General features: G+C 41.3%; 1 protein-coding gene across 1 annotated transcript in view; it reads right to left on the bottom strand.

The window, feature by feature from the left end:
* Positions 1–9767, bottom strand: part of LOC122132095 (peroxisomal succinyl-coenzyme A thioesterase-like) — an 11409-nt gene extending 1642 nt beyond the window's left edge. Inside the window, exons 1-4 of the mRNA XM_042706869.1 lie at positions 9712–9767; positions 2024–2223; positions 425–524; positions 30–220 (exon numbers count right to left, since the gene is read on the bottom strand). Of these exons, the coding sequence (XP_042562803.1) occupies positions 30–220; positions 425–524; positions 2024–2223; positions 9712–9767 (547 nt within the window). The remainder of the gene's footprint in view (positions 1–29; positions 221–424; positions 525–2023; positions 2224–9711) is intronic.
* Positions 9768–17500: the final 7733 nt, after the last annotated feature.

Consider the following 17500-nt stretch of genomic DNA (forward strand, 5'->3'; position numbering starts at 1 on the left):
TGAGAGTGTGTGTGTGAGAGAGAGTGTACCTGGTGGTATGAAGAGTGTGCCTTTGACCCCTTGTTCCCTAATGTCCACACGCTGCACACCTGGCGCCAGGTACCATCTCTCTGTGACAACCGTCGCCAATGCGGCCTCTTCAGAAAACCCCTGGTTCATGTGACCTTTGTAGACGGATATGTTCACCACCATTGGAGACAGAACGTTCCTCTTTCGCAACCTAAAACATCCCAGAAAGACATTTAGTAGCCTGTATTGACGCACGGACACGCACACGGACACGGACACGCACGCGCACACACACACACACACACGCACAAACACACATGCACACATGCACACACAATATTCAGTAGCCTGTACTAAGCAGACAGGTGAGTCTCACAGACATTCAGTCACTCTGTCTGATACATAGCTACGCTACCTGAGCCCGTGTCTGCTACCGGGAATGGGCCGCAGGCTCCAAAGTAGGCCCATGGGTTCAGTTCCAGTGTAGGTCCCACCACGGCTTGCATCTTCCATGACTACGAGAAATGGGGAAAATGGTTTAAATTCAGCAAGGTCCACAGAGAGAACAGCACAGGTGAATCTAACGTGACCAGTCGATGCATTGTATTATTACATAGCAAGCTAGCCAGGCTGATGCAAAGGCAAACCAAAACACACCCCAGCTTCTCTACTGTAACTGAACCCCGCACCTTTTTTTCACCCATCCTGACGCTCTGAAGGCATACCCAGGCAATGCATTCATCAGGCAGCCACCACCACACACTTGACCTTTGTGTAGTGCATGTGCTAAAGGTTGCTCAGAGCTCATATAAACAAGAGATTATGCTCTTACTGGTAAAAAGATAGGCCCGTTAATTAGACCAGTGTCCAAGCTCTTCATACTGTCTAAAGTGGCGCAAGTTGAAGACTGTTTTAGTTGTTAAGACTGTACCAGTCAGATGTTACAAAACAATAGGCCCACAATAGGCCCATTTTTTTTCAAACTGTTTTAGTTGTAGTCAAATTATACAAAATCCAGATTAGTTTGAGAATTTTTTTTTAATTCCTTGCCATTTTGGTCTTAAGAAAAGCCTAGATGAGATAGTTTAGGCTACAGTTTTTAATATTTTGATAATTAAATGGTAAAACTAAGTGTTAATATATATGGTGTCAATTAGTCATATGTATTGATTATTGCTATTTATTAACAGATGTTCAGAGACATTGTTGCATGCTATTTTAGAAGTTACCTGGCTAACTGAGTAGTCCTGCTTGGTGCTATATCCCCACCTAGACTATAGTTTCTGATATGCAGCTGTCTGACTGATGGACATTGTACGCAACACGAAAAGCTGACATTCCTTGCACTTTCCCATGAATAGTGGGGTATTTTATTATATGATCTGTGAACAAGTAGGCACTTTCTGCAATAAACTCAAATGAGTGGCATTTTGCTGGCACGTGTCGTTTTTGTAACATATTTTGTTATAATTTTCCATCACATATATATATTGTCTATTTGATTTGTTTCCTTACAAAGTGGTTTCCGTTAAAGCAGCAATAAGGAGTTCTGTTCCAAAACTAGAACACTAACAACCTAAAAGGCATGCAAAAACCTTTCAAACACCACCAACAGCCCAGTTGACACTGATAGAAGCTTGCCAACACACTAACTGTGTCTTTTGCAGTGTAGCTGGCAATGTCATGCTGTGAAAGCTTTTCTTCCATTTTTGCTGAAACACAGAAATACATGCATATCCTGGATGGCTAGTGGGACAGACACAGGTGATTATCTGTCCTTCACATGGCCATATGCTATCAAAATGAATTTAAGGATGGTACCAAAATTAGTTGCCTATAAAACCATACCTCAAAAAGTGTCAAATTGTTGCATAGTGTTACTTTAAGTAGCTTTAGTTAACCAAACTAGATTTCTCCCTTCAGTAGCTTTGCTGTAGTTCAACTCCTTCCAGTCTGAAGTGATCGGTAGCTTGCAGAGCTATGCTTTCAAAGTAGCTTCCCCAGCGCTGGTTACCTGTAACGGTTCCATTTTCGTCGCTGATATAATGGCCAAACGCCTCCCAGTAGTCTTTATCCTCAGAGTGATGTAAAGAATGGACCGTCACCTCTTGTTTTGGGTGTAGATTTCTCACAACTATCTGAAACTTCTCATCCACCAGTGCCCGGGTAGGTTGCACCGACAACACCGGACACACAGCCAATGAGTTCGCCGACCTACGAAAACTGATATCAGCAGAAACATTTATCTTTGGGCTTTCTGACAGTCAGAGAGCCATGCTTTGTCACAAATACCAGTCATTTTAAAAAGTCGGCGGCATGGCCAGAGATAAATTAGACGTCTTAATACTAGCTCCCATTTAAGTAATCTTATTTGTGTTAGTATTACCTCCAGAACTACACAGAAGTCTGTTTGTAAAACCTTTAAAACAGCATTAATTAACAGATCACTAGGGAATGAATCATTTTTAATCAATGACTTTATCACATCACATAATCTTGACTTCTTATTCTTAACCGAAACCTGGTTAGATAATACAAATAGTGCAGCTACTCTGATTGAGGCTACCCCCCCCCCCCCCCCCCCCTAATTTTTACATTTTCAATGTCAGCCGTGATGGCAAAAAAGGTGGCGGAGTAGCTGCTCTCTGTAGAGACATATTTCAGTGCAAGCAGGTACATTCCGGAGAGTTTGCCTCCTTTGAATACCTTTCATTCCTTTTAAAGCATTCTCAACACTTTTGATTTCTAGCAGTTTACAGGCCACCTTAATACTGTTTCCTAGATGATTTCACTGATCTACTTTCTCTCACTTCGACTGAATATGATTGTTTAGTTATCACTGGCGACTTTAGTGTCCAGTTTGATAACACACTGGACAAATATGCGAAACAACTCACTATTATACGGGAAACTTTTGGGCTCTCACAGCATGCGCAAGGACCAACTCACAGTCGAGTGGGGCGACAGTGGTACAGTAGGTAGAGAAGTCGTTTAGTAATCAGAAGGTTGCTAGTTCGATTCCCTGTCGAAGCGTCCTTGAGCAAGACACTGAACCCCTAATTGCTCCTGATGTGCAGTGTGCCATCAGTGTAAATGTAAATGTGTATACATTGTAAGTCGCACATATGTAAGTCGCTTTGGATAAAAGCGTCTGCTAAATGTAAATACTCTGGATTTAGTTATCACCAAGGGCCTTGATATTTCTAGTGTATCTGTAGTTGATGTTGCACTTTCTGACCATTTCTCTGTGTTCTTTCATATCTCGACTGCTCCTCAGACTCCTGTTAAAGGTGCAACAGTTAAAAAACGGTACTTAAATGAGAAGACTAATGAAATGTTTATTAGGGCTATCTCGCTGATCCCTCCCCATGTCAACCTGTGTGGATCAACTTTTAAATGATTTGAATTCAAACATCAAAGATATCATTATATAATTGCCCCAGTCAAGGAAAAGCTGATCTCCCCCAAGCTTGCAGCGCCATGAAGAAATGCAGTCTCTGTAAGAGCCCAGAAAAGAGAATCTGGGAAAGCAGAACGCAAATGTCGTAAATCAGGCCTCCACATCCACCACGACATTTATAAAGAACATTTGCATAATTATAACTTTGTATTAAAAAATGCAAGACAATCCTACTTCTCTGATAAGATAAAAAAAATCATAAAAAAATCTAACAATGCCCGGGTTTTATTTTCAGTTGTTGATAGGATGATTAGTCTTTCCAGTGTCAACTCCCACTGAACATTTCTCGGCCAGTAAATGCAATGAGTTTGCTGAGTTTTTCAGAGATAAAAATCAAAACAATCAGAAGTATAAATCAGTCTGCACAAAACATATTACCTTTTTATCCTGCTGAAATGACCTTAATACAAATTTCTAAATTTAAGGCCATTGACCTTCTTACTCTTGAAAAAATTGTCTCACAATTAAACTTATCTACCTGCTGTTTAGATCCTTTGCCTACTAGGCTTCTCAAACAGTGCTTCAATTATTTATCCAAAGATTTGCTACAAATTTGGCATTTTCCCACAGGGTCTAAAAACTGTTGTTATTAAACCCCTACTAAAAAAGAGCACTCTAGATTCCTCTGTACTAAATACTGTAACTACAGACCAATATCAAATCTACCATTTATAGGTAAGGTCATTGATAAGTTTGTTTATCAGCAGCTTAGTAGCTTCCTCCATAGTAATGATCGCTTTGATATCTCTAAATCCGGATTTCGCCCCAAACCACACATTGATACTGAGACGGCGCGAATTAAGGTGGTAAATGACACTCGCCTGAACTCTGACACTGGTAATATATCAGTTTTGGTTTTATTGTATGTAAGAGCGGCATTTGATAGCGTCGACCATTCTATAATATTAGAAAGACTAGAAAAATGGGTCGGACTTAGTGATACAGTCCTTCACTGGTTTAGGTCATACCTGCAAGACAGATATTATTTTGTTTCCATTGGGAACTTTGTCTCCCAGAAGGTTAACATGATGTGTGGAGTTCCTCAAGGATCAATCCTTGGCCCTCTCCTATTTAATCTTTACATGCTACCCTTAGGGAAACGTTTGCGAGACAACAATATTGACTACCATAACTATGCCGACGATACTCACATTTCCATTGCCCTCTCATCGGCTGACTATAGTCCGATTGATTCCCTATATCATTGTATCTCACTGATAAATGACTGGATGTCCCTCAATTTTCTGCAGCTAAACAAGGACAAAACAGAGGTAAATGTTTTTGGTCCCAACAAAAACGAGATAATTAAAGTCAGTGCCTATTTAAAAACCCTATCACTTCAGACTCCAAATCAGGCCAGAAACTTGGGTGTTACATTAGATGCTGACTTACACTTTGAAAACCAGATTAATTTACTAACCAAGTCAGCATATTACCACCTAAAAAATATAGCAAGGATTAGAGGCCTTCTATCTAAACCAGACCTGGAAAAGCTTATCCATGCTTTTATCTCTAATAGACTAGATTACTGCAACTGGCTTTGTACCGGCCTTCCTAAGAAAACCCTCCAAAAACTACAGCGTGTTCAAAATGCAGCTGCAAGAGTACTCACAAAAACAAAAAAATACGACCTTTCAGATCTTTGCACTGGCTTCCACTGTGCAAGAGAGTTGAATTTAAAATGATTTTATTGGTCTACAAAACCCTAAATGGTTTGGGCCCAAAATGCCTCCTAGATCTTAATACTCCCTATCAACCATCAAGAACCCTTAGGTCGTCTGGAAAGGGACTGCTTACTGTTTATAGACCTAAGACATACATGGTAAAGCATCATTCAAATATTTTGCTTCTTATTCCTGGAACACCCAGAAACACTTGTTTCCCAGAAACAAATGTTGATACTTTTAAATCAAGGCTGAAAACATTCTGGTTTTGTCGGGCTTATGAACACTGATTTGCTTCACTGATTTGCTTGCTACAGCAGTACCTGTCTAAACTGTGAGCTGTAGCACCTACATTCCATATGATTATGTTCTTCCAGTAAACTTACTTTTTAAATCTTTTATTTTTATGTTTATCAACTTCTTTTTACTCTTTACACTTTTTATCATTTTTATTTTATTTATCTTACTGTAATTCTTTATTGTCTTTCCTGTTATTGTATATGTAAAGCACATTGAGTTGCACATGTGCATGAAATGCGCTATATAAATAAAGTTGCCTTGCCTTGCCATACTCTGGAATAAATTGACATTCCGTTACTTTTACCTATTTACAAAGTCTTCGGTCTTAACTAAGTGACGCTAGGACTCGGTGAAAGTGCATCATAGTATCGCGATACACATGAAGTCCGAGATTAACCCTTTCAGGAGTCAACCTCAAGTCCACATGCCAAGAGTAAAACTGAACTAAAGTCGATTTGGTAATAAAAAATGAAGAATTTGGACAAAACACAAAGGAGAATTGCATAGCCTACCTTAGCCAGATGCAAGTCGGAAGTTGATGTCTACCCGAAACTAACACTCGTGCAGTCTTCTGTGCCAAGATGCAATAACTTCTTAAAATCATGACTGCGTTTCACCTGAGCGTCGTTGACCTATGTTAGATAAATTTATATAAAGACGTTAATATTAATGAGACTGAGACCAGCAATCAGAACTTCAGCGCTTTATCTTTTGCAAAAGAGGGAGAGTGTCACAACCAAATATCATGAACAAACTCCAAAGATGAACTGGGCGCAGCCAGCCTTTATGTGAGTATAGAAAACATGTTTCATGAGCAGACGAGGGGCGTTTATTTTCCGAGGATGATTATATGTCTGTTTCACATCGCTACAGAAGTTGAAAGAAGAACAGGATGCATGACTATCAATACAACAACAGGTGTTATGCCTCAGCAAGACAGTAGGCCTTAGCAAACAGGATAAGCATTCAGATTAAAAATAGAATAACAATGTCCTCATTACATTTCTCTATCAACCTACCACTGCAGTAGCCGTGGAGACATAGTGTTCAGAATGATTATCTGTCTTTTATAACTATGGTTGTACTGGCCTCACTGAGCTCCTTGTTAAGTTATCCAGTTAGTTAAACACCACCACATACAACAAGCTTTGTTGCCAAGTAATAGTGTGAAACTGCAATACAGATACATACAAATATGATTACAATTACAATAATAACTAGAAAATGCATTTCCTGAAGGAAATACCAGTGCATGAAATGCAAAAAGAAAGGAAAGAAGAGTGGAAAAAGGAAAGAAGAGTGGAAGAAGGAAATAAGAGTGAAAGAAGGAAAGAAGAGTGGAAGAAGGAAAGAAGAAAAGAAAGAAGAGTGAAAGAAGGAAAGAAGAGTGAAAGAAGGAAAGAAGTGAAGAAAGGAAAGAAGAGTGGAAGAAGGAAAGAAGAGTGGAAGAAGGAAAGAATAAAAGAAAGAAGAGTGAAAGAAGGAAAGAAGAAAGGAAAGAAGAGTGAAAGAAGGAAAGAAGAGTGGAAGAAGGAAAGAAGAGTGGAAAAAGGAAAGAAGAGTGGAAGAAGGAAAGAAGAGTGAAAGAAGGAAAGAAGAGTGGAAGAAGGAAAGAAGAAAGTAGAGTGAGAGGGATAGAGAGAAAGATGGAGAGAAAAAGTAGAGTATGGAAGGTGTCTATTAATATTCCTAGTTATACCGTTGAATGGAGAGGGACAGAGAGAAGAGGAGCCTTGGAACCTTGGCACAGGTGTCAGTGATATGAAGCACAGGTGCAAGCCAGTTTAATGACTCTGTTATGATGTCATAATGGCCCAACGTAAGTCAATGGGAACATTTGTATTAGTTTTTCTTTAATATCTTAAAAAGTATAAAGTTTAGAAAAATTAAAAATACACAGCATAAGTGTCCTTTACAAGACCTACGCGACAAAGTTCGAACGAAGTTTCTACGCTAAGCGGTTCGAGCTGAATTAAGAGCAGAAGTTGGTAAGAAGAACTAGAAAATGCATTTCCTGAAGGAAATACCAGTGCATGAAATGCAAAAGTTAAGAAAGGAAGAAGAAAAGAAAGAAGAGTGAAAGAAGGAAAGAAGAAAGGAAAGAAGAGTGAAAGAAGGAAAGAAGAGTGGAAGAAGGAAAGAAGAAAGGAAAGAAGAGTGAAGAAGGGAAAGAAGAGTGGAAGAAGGAAAGAAGAAAAGAAAGAAGAGTGAAAGAAGGAAAGAAGAAAGGAAAGACGAGTGAAAGAAGAGTGGAAGAAGGAAAGAAGAAAGAAAAGAAGAGTGAAAGAAGGAAAGAAGAGTGGAAGGAGGAAAGAAGAAAGGAAAGAAGAGTGGAAGAAGGAAATAAGAGTGGAAGAAAGAAAGAAGAGTGAACAAGAGTGGCTCTAGATAAAGACAGTAAAGAGAGAGTAAAGAGGGAAAATATTGAAAGAAGGAGAGAAAAATGGAGCAAAGCAGAAAGATGGAGTGTGAGAGAAAATAGACTGAGAGAGATGAAGAGAAAGATGGAGAGAAAAAAAAGTAGAGTATAGAATAGTGTCTGTCGGTAGGAAAACTGTATGATCAGGGAAAGTGTATTAAAACCGGATGTCGTCACTTTAAGCCGGTCTCTGGTTGGATAAAGCTTTTCAGCAGAAATGGACAAGGACCTTTACTTTTTAGTTGAGAAGTTGTGTTGATCGCCTGGCATGCAAACGATCGGTTTTCTTTAAATTATTATTATTTTTGTGAAGTTATACGGCTTATGTGAATAAAGCTATCTACACAACTTTTTATATGTCTACATTGACTCGTTTAGTTGTTCATGTGGTACACGTAGGTCTTAACTGAAGCTAACGCTTAGACCAACAATCCATTGGAACACATAGTAGCTAGCTAGCCTCGCTGCTAATAAGTCTAACGTTAGCATGCTAATATGAATAGACCGATTATAGTCAGGTGGCTTAATGCTCAATTGACTTGTTAACCGAACTTTTACGAAGTCATACAACTAAACACACAAGTGACTTGTTAACCGAACTTTTACGAAGCTATATGACCAAACACAAAGCTAGCAATGTTAATTCCGCTATAGCTAGCCAGGTCAATTAGCTCGCCTAAGATACTGCAATTTAAGCTAACCAATTACCTCATTTCCCCCAAAACCCATCGATTACATGTGTTTGTGATGTGTAACATATATCCTTAATCAGTCATTCAAGTTATTAACGTTTATTTACCGCTAGCGATTACACGACACAAGGGTAATTCAATCGCTATTAATGTTGAACTTGAACTTCAACAACGTCACACAATATTAAAAGTCAGGCATCGGCATGGTTCCTACAGAATAAATCAAAGGTCCTTGTCCATTTCTGCTGAAAAGCTTTATCCAACCAGAGACCGGCTTAAAGTGACGACATCCGGTTTTAATACACTTTCCCTGATCATACAGTTTTCCTACCGACAGTGTCTCTTAATATTCCTAGTTATACAGTTGAATGGAGAGGGACAGAGAGAAGAAGATCCTTGGAACCTTGGCGCAGGTGTCAGTGAAGCACAGGTGCAAGCCAGTTTAATTACCCTATTATGATGTCATACTGGCCCAATGTAAGTCAATGGGAAAAATTGTATTTGTTTTTCTTTTATATTTTTAAAAAGTATAAAGTTTATTGAATTAAGCGCAGAAGTCGGTACAAAGAATAATAAGAAGAAGAAGTATAAGAAACGAAGGAATAACAATACAGGGCATTTCATGCACTGTAATAATAATAAGAAGAAGTATAAGAAGCCTAGGAATAATAATACAGGGCATTTCATGCACTGTAATTACGATCAATTACAACATCAAGTAGGCTACAAAGGTCTACGTGTAGCCTATTAGCTCCTTCTTTGATGTTTGTTCTCTTATGTTGCCACTTCTGACGAGACTGTAGGGTGCTGAGGTACCTGTTCCAGAATTTATCAGCTAGCAACTGAACACGTTTCCACTGATTCTTTAGCATGTCCTTCGGGCCGCAGCTGCTTGGAAGGGGAATAAGCGTGCCCGATATTTGGGTCAGCAGGATGGAGGGTGACAGAATATGGGGGTGCTCTGGGTCGGATGAGACAGGTATCAGAGGACGAGCATTAATTATGGCTGTGACCTCAGCCAGGAATGTGGTTAATATCTCATGAGTAAGCTTCACACGTCCAACTTGCAGCAGCATGCCATCCAATATACGCCGTGCCGCCCCAATCATGCGTTCCCACACTCTACCCATGTGAGATGAATGGGGTGGGTTGAAGGTCCACGCACACCTCTGGTCCTGCAGGTGGTTCTGGACTTTTCCGTGCTCTGTGGTGTTGATTCCCATTTCTCTGCATGCACCAATGAAATGAGTTCCTCAATCTGAGCGTAGCTGTTTGGCTGGGCCCCTCAGCGTAAAGAAACGCCTCAAGGCATTGATGAAACTAGAAGAGCTAATTTCTTCGACAACTTCAATGTGGACAGCCCTTGTACATAAACAAGTGAATAGCTTTGCCCATCGCTTACTGTTGGCCTGACCCCCGTGTGTACGTCTTGAGGACACCTCCCATGGCCCAAACATGTCCATGCCCACGTATGAAAAGGGAGGGTCTGTTTGGAGTCGGTCCGCAGAGAGGTCAAACATTTGCTGCTCTTCGATCTTGCCTCTGAGTTTTCTACAGGTAACACACGTACTGGTTACCTTGCCTATGCACCTCTTGGCTCCAACTAGCCACAGGCCGCCCTCTCTTATGGCGCCCTCGGTAAAGTGTCTCCCTTGATGCTGGGTCCTCTCATGGTGTATCGCACAAGAAGTGTTGAGGTGTGGTGACTGCCGGGTAAGATGATGGGGTTTGTTTCCTTCGTTCCAAGGCCTGAATGATTAATGCGTCCACCTACTCTGAGCAGGCCGTTAGTATCAACAATGGGATTCAGCTTCATGAGTGGACTGCGATGGGAAAGTTGACGTTTTGCAGTGATGCAGCCGAACTCCTCTTCATATACTTCATGCTGTACAGTTCTGATAATCAGCTTCTCAGCTTCTTCGAGCATGTTCCAGGAGAGGATTTTCTTACAAATGTGCCACCTGGCACAGATTTCATTGTCTCCTGGATGAGCAAAGCAGCGGGCAATGTGCTGAAGTTTAGCCACAGAACCAGTCAATGATTTCCATGTGGAGAAACGTTATCGAGGTGCGTGCCCACTGCGAGGGTGGAGATAAACCAGTTGCACGAGTTTCCATCCAGCGTGAACTTGGTGAGTAATCAAGTCTTGCAGTCGTTTTCCCAATAGCTGGTAGTTCGTTAATGGTTAATTTACCATTGTGTGTCTGAAGAAATCTTGCAAATAAATTCTGCTCACACTTTGAATCACTGTACCCTATTAACATTTAAACTACACAATGACATAATAGTACAGTGTATGAAATGGAATTGGAATTAAACTAATTTATACTTTGGCCTTACATATTCTCTAGTTACGGTAAGAGTTAAGGGTACTTACAAGGCCAGAGTATGTATGTGCTGTTACACACTGATAATTACTGAGTTACACTGTTCTTAATGGTATTTTAACAAGGTAGCAAGGGCGGTGTAATGGAAAATGGTACCTAAATGTTGCCTAGAAGTTGAATAGTATTAATTGGAGTATACTGGTTAGTAAAGTGGGTAAATGTTCTGCATACTGTAAGTACTAATTGTAGCATACTGGTATGGTGGGCATGTGTTGTTCATAGTTGATCTTGTGTTGATCTCTCCTCACAGCGCAGCGGGCGCCATTCTAACCACTCAGTCTCTCAGCCTGGGATCTCTGCTACTGTTTGTCATGGGCAGCATGGCTATCGACTTGTAGCGCAATTTACACTCACACACACACACACACACACACACACACACACACACACACACACACACACACACAAACACACAAACACACACACACACACACACACACACACACACACAAACACACACTCACACACAAACACGCACACAAACACACAAGCGTGCGCGCAAACACACACAGAAACCAAACATACAGTCACAGACACTTAAAAAAACAGACTTTATTAAGCCAAGAACCCCAACATGGACATGATCAATATTCAATCAATATTCTATCTTCTTTTAAGCCTGGACGTTTCCCCTGAAGCAAAATCATTCGAATCCCCACGGTTTAGTATTGTAAGATGCGCTACTGATTAAGACGGCTATGCTGCTTGATACCGCAGTGACTACTGGACCATATCCTGCCAAAACAACCCAATGTCTGATGTCTATCTACTCGATCAGATGCAATGAGATATGGGAGACCTACACGGTACACAATACAAGTGTTGTTGCACTGTTAAATAAGCTTTTTATTAGGTCTGAGTCTCTTTAAAGAGATCATCACGTGTTCATTGCACTCAAATTCATGACGTATATTAGACTGACTGATCAGGTACTGGGGGTCTGGAGTTTAGAGTTTGGTTCATTTTTCATTTATCCTTCATTTAACCGGGTGAACTTACTAGACTACCTATGTGCTCTGGGTTAGAAGTATAAAACATGCTAGGTATGCTAAGAGAAAGAGCTTTACTTAAAGACCTTATATTCACTAATTCACTAATTGTTAGGTTACCATACCAGCAGTTATTCAGACTAGCCTAACCATTCTGTTTAGCAAAAGTGTTACTTTAAATTTACATTTACATTTAGTCATTTACCAGACGCTTTTGTCCAAAGCGACGTACAAGGGAGAGAACAGTCAAGCTAAGAGCAATAAAAACCTGGTGTAACAATAAATACTACTTTACATAAGAAAATAGAAAGAAAAATAAGTGCAGGAATGTAACTGCTGAAGTGCAAGTTGGGCACTAGTCAAGGTGCCAGTTTAGGAAGGGAGGTGCTCTCTGAAGAGTTGGGTCTTCAAAAGCTTCTTGAAGGTAGCGAGGGACGCCCCTGCTCTGGTAGTACTAGGCAGTTCGTTCCACCAACGTGGAACTACAAATGCAAATACTTTACCAGCATATGGTCCTAGCCACTGCTTTTGAAATGTGTTGAGCAATATCTGGCACAGGGATTTTCAAGCAGTATTATCACAGAATGCTTAGACATATGGCCAAATGGATGGCTGGGGAGTTGTAATGGTTGGCACGATAGCATGACCTGTCAAATGTATGCTAAACATAATATTGGACTCCAGCCACTGAGGCAAAATGACAACAGAGCAACATAGCGAGTGTGCTAGAAGTCTCCCTTTTTGTTTTAAACATCCTTCAAGGTGCTGCTTCCAAATGCTACGCACCAACAAAAGCACACACACAGCACAACCACTCATACAATGCATGAGAATACTGAACTTTAGACTGTCCCTCAATCAGCTCTGCTATCATCATCCAGACTGAAGCTCTCTCTCATGCTCTCTTTCTTTCTCTATATCTCTCTCTTTCTTTCTCTCTTTCTCTCTCTCTCTTTTTCTTTCTTTCTCTGTCTCTCACTCTCTTTCTCTCTCTCTCTCATTGTAACTTTCACAAACACATGCGTGAGAGAGGCACACATAAACTTGCACTCACCTGCTAACCACCATTATCAAAATGATGCATACGGTATATTATCTAACCAACTGTAAAATGTCTCAAACCTGTCAATGAAAGATTGTTTAATAAAGCTATAAAGACAACTTGTCATGTCCCTTCGGTAGTGATAGTTTGTGATATACAGACGTATGACATGAAGAGTCTGATTAACAACAAACTAGACAATGACAATGATGAAAATGTAGATCACCAGCAGGTGGCAGTGTTGCTCTTATGTGTAAAGATTTGGGAAGTTCTCCCGCAGGAGGCCAGTACAAAACAGCCGACTCCCTGTCGGTGTGTAAGGTCTCTGGTCTGTGCGCTCAGTACCACTAACAACAGACAAACCCCAAATCAGTCAGTACTTCAGTACAGGCTTACAGGCATTACAATATCCATTCTGCCACTGGTTGGGTGTTTCTGCCAATAGTAATCACTTACTTTCTTCTACTCCAACACCTTAAGTAGTGGTGATTTGGTTCAGATAAAGTCATTGGTTCAGTTAAATAAAAAAATAAAAAACGCTCAATGGCATCATATTGCTGGTTTGAAAAGACTGGAAAGGTATCTTGTTGCTCCTCATCTTTGGCCAGATTATATAGACCAACTATAATTTGCAATAACCTAATTATTTCTGCATGAGGGACCAATGCAAGTGACATTGACTCTATGAAGGTGCTTCCATGAGTCTAAGCCTGGAGCTCGCAGCAGTTCCAGATAGAGCGACTAATCTGGGAATCCAGGAAACGATTACTAATCAGTGGAGCCATTCACTGTTAAGTAAGCCTGATCATTAATGGGAGATGGAGGCATGCGGTCTAAAAGCCTAATGGATGTATCTGTGTGTGTGTGTGTGTGTGTGTGTGTGTGTGTGTGTGTGTGTGTGTGTGTGTGTGTGTGTGTGTGTGTGTGTGTGTGTGTGTGTGTGTGTGTGTATATGTGTGTATATGTGTGTTTGTGACCAAGAGAGAAAGAGAGAGAGAGAGAGAGGAGTTCCTGCATTGAACAGTTAGGTGGGAAATTGGTCACATGTCTGGCCTATGTGCAATATAGTGTCATAATAGTCCACACCCAGTGGCACTTTATACTACCATGTTTATGTGCCGGTATTGATTCAAACTCTAAACCCCCGGTTTTCACTTCCAAAGACTTCACACATCAGCATCTTTGAAAGGCCCTGCAGCAGCCACTAATCAACATTCAGACATGATGGTCTTCTTTTAAAGTAAGAAATGCAAAGATAAAGTAATACACTATTGTGTTCATCAACAACAACAGCGAGACAACCTTAGCCTCAGGCTGTGGGGTATTTGGGGTCACCCATCTATACCTATCTATACCCATCTATATCTATACCCATCTATATCTATACCCATCTATATATATACCCATCTATACCTATACCCATCTATATCTATACCCATCTATATCTAGGATATTTATGGTCTAATTGCCTTTAGAAGATAGGCTGTGGGTATTTTGGGTCCAATAGTCTTTAAAAAAGAATAAATAGATAAATAAATAAAATGATACAGTACTGTGTACCCAAACCCCTCCGCCCATACCATTCGCATACCAGTCTTTGTGTGTGTTATATTTGGGGCGTAGACCTCTTTAGAAGATACATAAATAAATAGATACGTAAATGAAATGATAAATTGATGATAGCATTAGCATACAGCCATGGCAGGCTTTAGCTGTGGGGTATTTGGGGGTAAAGTGACAGGCCCTTGAGGGGCTCTTCAGTGGAGAGCTGCAGACGAGAGGAGAGGAGCGCTCGGATCATGGTGTCATCATCACTGCAATCAGTCTCCCACCTCCTGCTTAGCCAGCCCTGGATGAGGAGGAGACCTGGAGCTGGATTCACAATTCCTGGAAAGCATCCAAATGAGGTGTGTGTCTGTGTGTGTGTGTGTGTGTGTGTGTGTGTGTGTGTGTGTGTGTGTGTGTGTGTGTGTGTGTGTGTGTGTGTGTGTGAGAGTGTGTGTGTTTGTGTGAGAGAGAGAGATTGTGCGTGTGTGTGTGTATGAGAGAAAGATTGTATGAGTGTGTGTGTGTGTGTGTGTGTGTGTGTGTGTGTGTGTGTGTGTGTGTGTGTGTGTGTGTGTGTGAGAGAGTGTGTGTGTTTGTGTGAGAGAGAGAGATTGTGCGTGTGTGTGTGTATGAGAGAAAGATTGTATGAGTGTGTGTATGTGTGTGTATGAGTGTGTGTGTGTGTGTGTGTGGTTTCCTATTTGCCTTAGCCCTCGTTGTTCTTCCAATGACAACCCCAATCACTGGCTGCCATCTCTCAGCGGCTGCAAATGAGTGACTGAGCTGTAGCAGTGATTGCCATGCTGTTTACTGCATTAGACAGGGGGGGAGAGAGAGAGAGAGAGAGAGAGAGAGAGAGAGAGAGAGAGAGAGAGAGAGAGAGAGAGTGGACACAACTTAAAAAACTCAAGAGTCCAGTAATAGAGGGAGAAGAGTAACTGCTTATTGAAGCTGTTTCCCATACAGCGCCATGCTGCTTCACCTGACCAGAGAGATTCATGGGGAAATAAATATATGAAGTGATAGAATGGAAGAAAGAAAACATGAACAGAGAAAAATAATGTGGGAGGTACAGGAGAGAAAAGGAGAGAGGGGAAGAGAAGAGACAAGATGACATGGAGAAAGAGAGCAGAGAGATGCAACACAAAGAAAAGAAACGCAGAGATGTAAGAAGAAGGTAAAGTGCGAGAGAGCATGAAAACGAGAAGTAGAGGAGAGGATGGAGGAGGAGAAAGAAAATGACGGAGGGAGAGAGAATGGAGGTAGGCGAAAGAGCGCATCGCATTTCCCCTCTGGAGTGAACTGCTTGTAGAAGGGAACGCTCAAGAGTAGAGAGCCGTAGATTGCTGATGAGAAGATGAAAGGATTTGAATTTTATTTCCCCTTTACTCGAGACAGAGAGAGAGAAAGAAAGTGAGAGAGAGTGAGAGAGAGACGTGTGTGTGTGTGTGTGTGTGTGTGTGTGTGTGTGTGTGTGTGTCAGAGGGAAAGCAGGAGTAAGAGAGAGCACGTAGGAGAGGGTGAGAGCATGTGAGAGAGAGAGTGTGAGAGAGGGTGTACCACCCCCTCCTCTCCTCTTATTTTTCTCTCCTCCACTCGAAGAGAAGGAAGAGGAAATATGAAATATGAAAACCCAGTGTCTGTGACTTCCTGTGAAATTATCTCTTTGAAACAAGCCACAGAAATCAGAAACATCACACGAGAATCTGTGTGGACAGCGTTTAAGAGAGAAGGAACAGAAAAGAAAAAGACTGATTGAGAGACACAGAGAGAAGGAGAGAAATAAAGAAAGAGGGAAAGAGAGATGAATGTCGTTTAACTTCCTCACGGCTGAAGACACGCCCTTAATGCACATATAATTGACATTAGACCACTGATTATGCACGATGAAGGATTAAGGTGTGTGATAGCAATCCGATGTTCATGAGGGGGAAATGGCTGCTCGTCTGGAAGATGCCATATCTGCACTGTGCTGCCTTGTGTTCAGATCACAAGCTAATCACGCTTGCTTAATGGCGTGTTTGACAACCAAGCTCTAATCTAATGGCTTTATTGAAGTCGCCCTGCTGAAAGCGACCCAATAAGCCAGAGAGGAGAGCTGTGCTTGAGACTTTACGTTTCACATACTGAAATGCGCAGGGTTGTTAGAGATTCCCAGCATGCTCTGCGGTTTAGAGAGAGAGACAGTGTTCTGGTTTTGTGTGCAAGTCTTCTCATTTAGAATGTTGCTCGTCTCCATGTGCACAGTATTAGCTTGCATGACTGTTATCGTTTCATCAGTGTGTTATGCTGTAATGCCTGTGTGTTAGCCCCTGTGTCAGCTAGCGTTATCTGTGTCAGTGTCTTTGTTATGTCAAAGCTAGACCTGCCTCCCATTCCTCTCAGTGTGGATCAGTGTTGCTGGCCCGTGGGCTCTTTAAATGAACAGGCTTGCAGCCAAGCTACACTTGTTATATCTTCTTCAAAGAACCCACTGCCACTAGAATAGCCTTGGTTTGCCTCTGCCTGTGTGATGCCCTAATTATGCCTTTTCCCCAAACATTCCTGTTGTCATTCCTTGTCTACCTCTGTCTCTTAGCAGGAAATTGGCTTTGAATGTGGCACTTATTTCAGTTATATTGGTTTTAACTGTGGTTTGGGTGCAATATTTGTCCAACATCCCTGCAGGAAACCTATTTATCTTCAAATCTCCTGAAGAAACACATGACAGTCTGCTAACACACCTGCTAGTGCTCACAGTCTGCTAACACACCTGCTAGTGCTGTTTCCCATCACAGTCTGCTCACACACCTGCTAGTGCTGTTTCCCATCACAGTCTGCTAACACACCTGCTAGTGCTGTTTCCCATCACAGTCTGCTAACACACCTGCTAGTGCTGTTTCCCATCACAGTCTGCTAACACACCTGCTAGTGCTGTTTCCCATCACAGTCTGCTCACACACCTGCTAGTGCTGTTTCCCATCACAGTCTGATAACACAGTCTGCTCACA

Source organism: Clupea harengus, unplaced genomic scaffold, assembly GCF_900700415.2.
Source record: "Clupea harengus unplaced genomic scaffold, Ch_v2.0.2, whole genome shotgun sequence".
NCBI lineage: Eukaryota > Metazoa > Chordata > Actinopteri > Clupeiformes > Clupeidae > Clupea > Clupea harengus.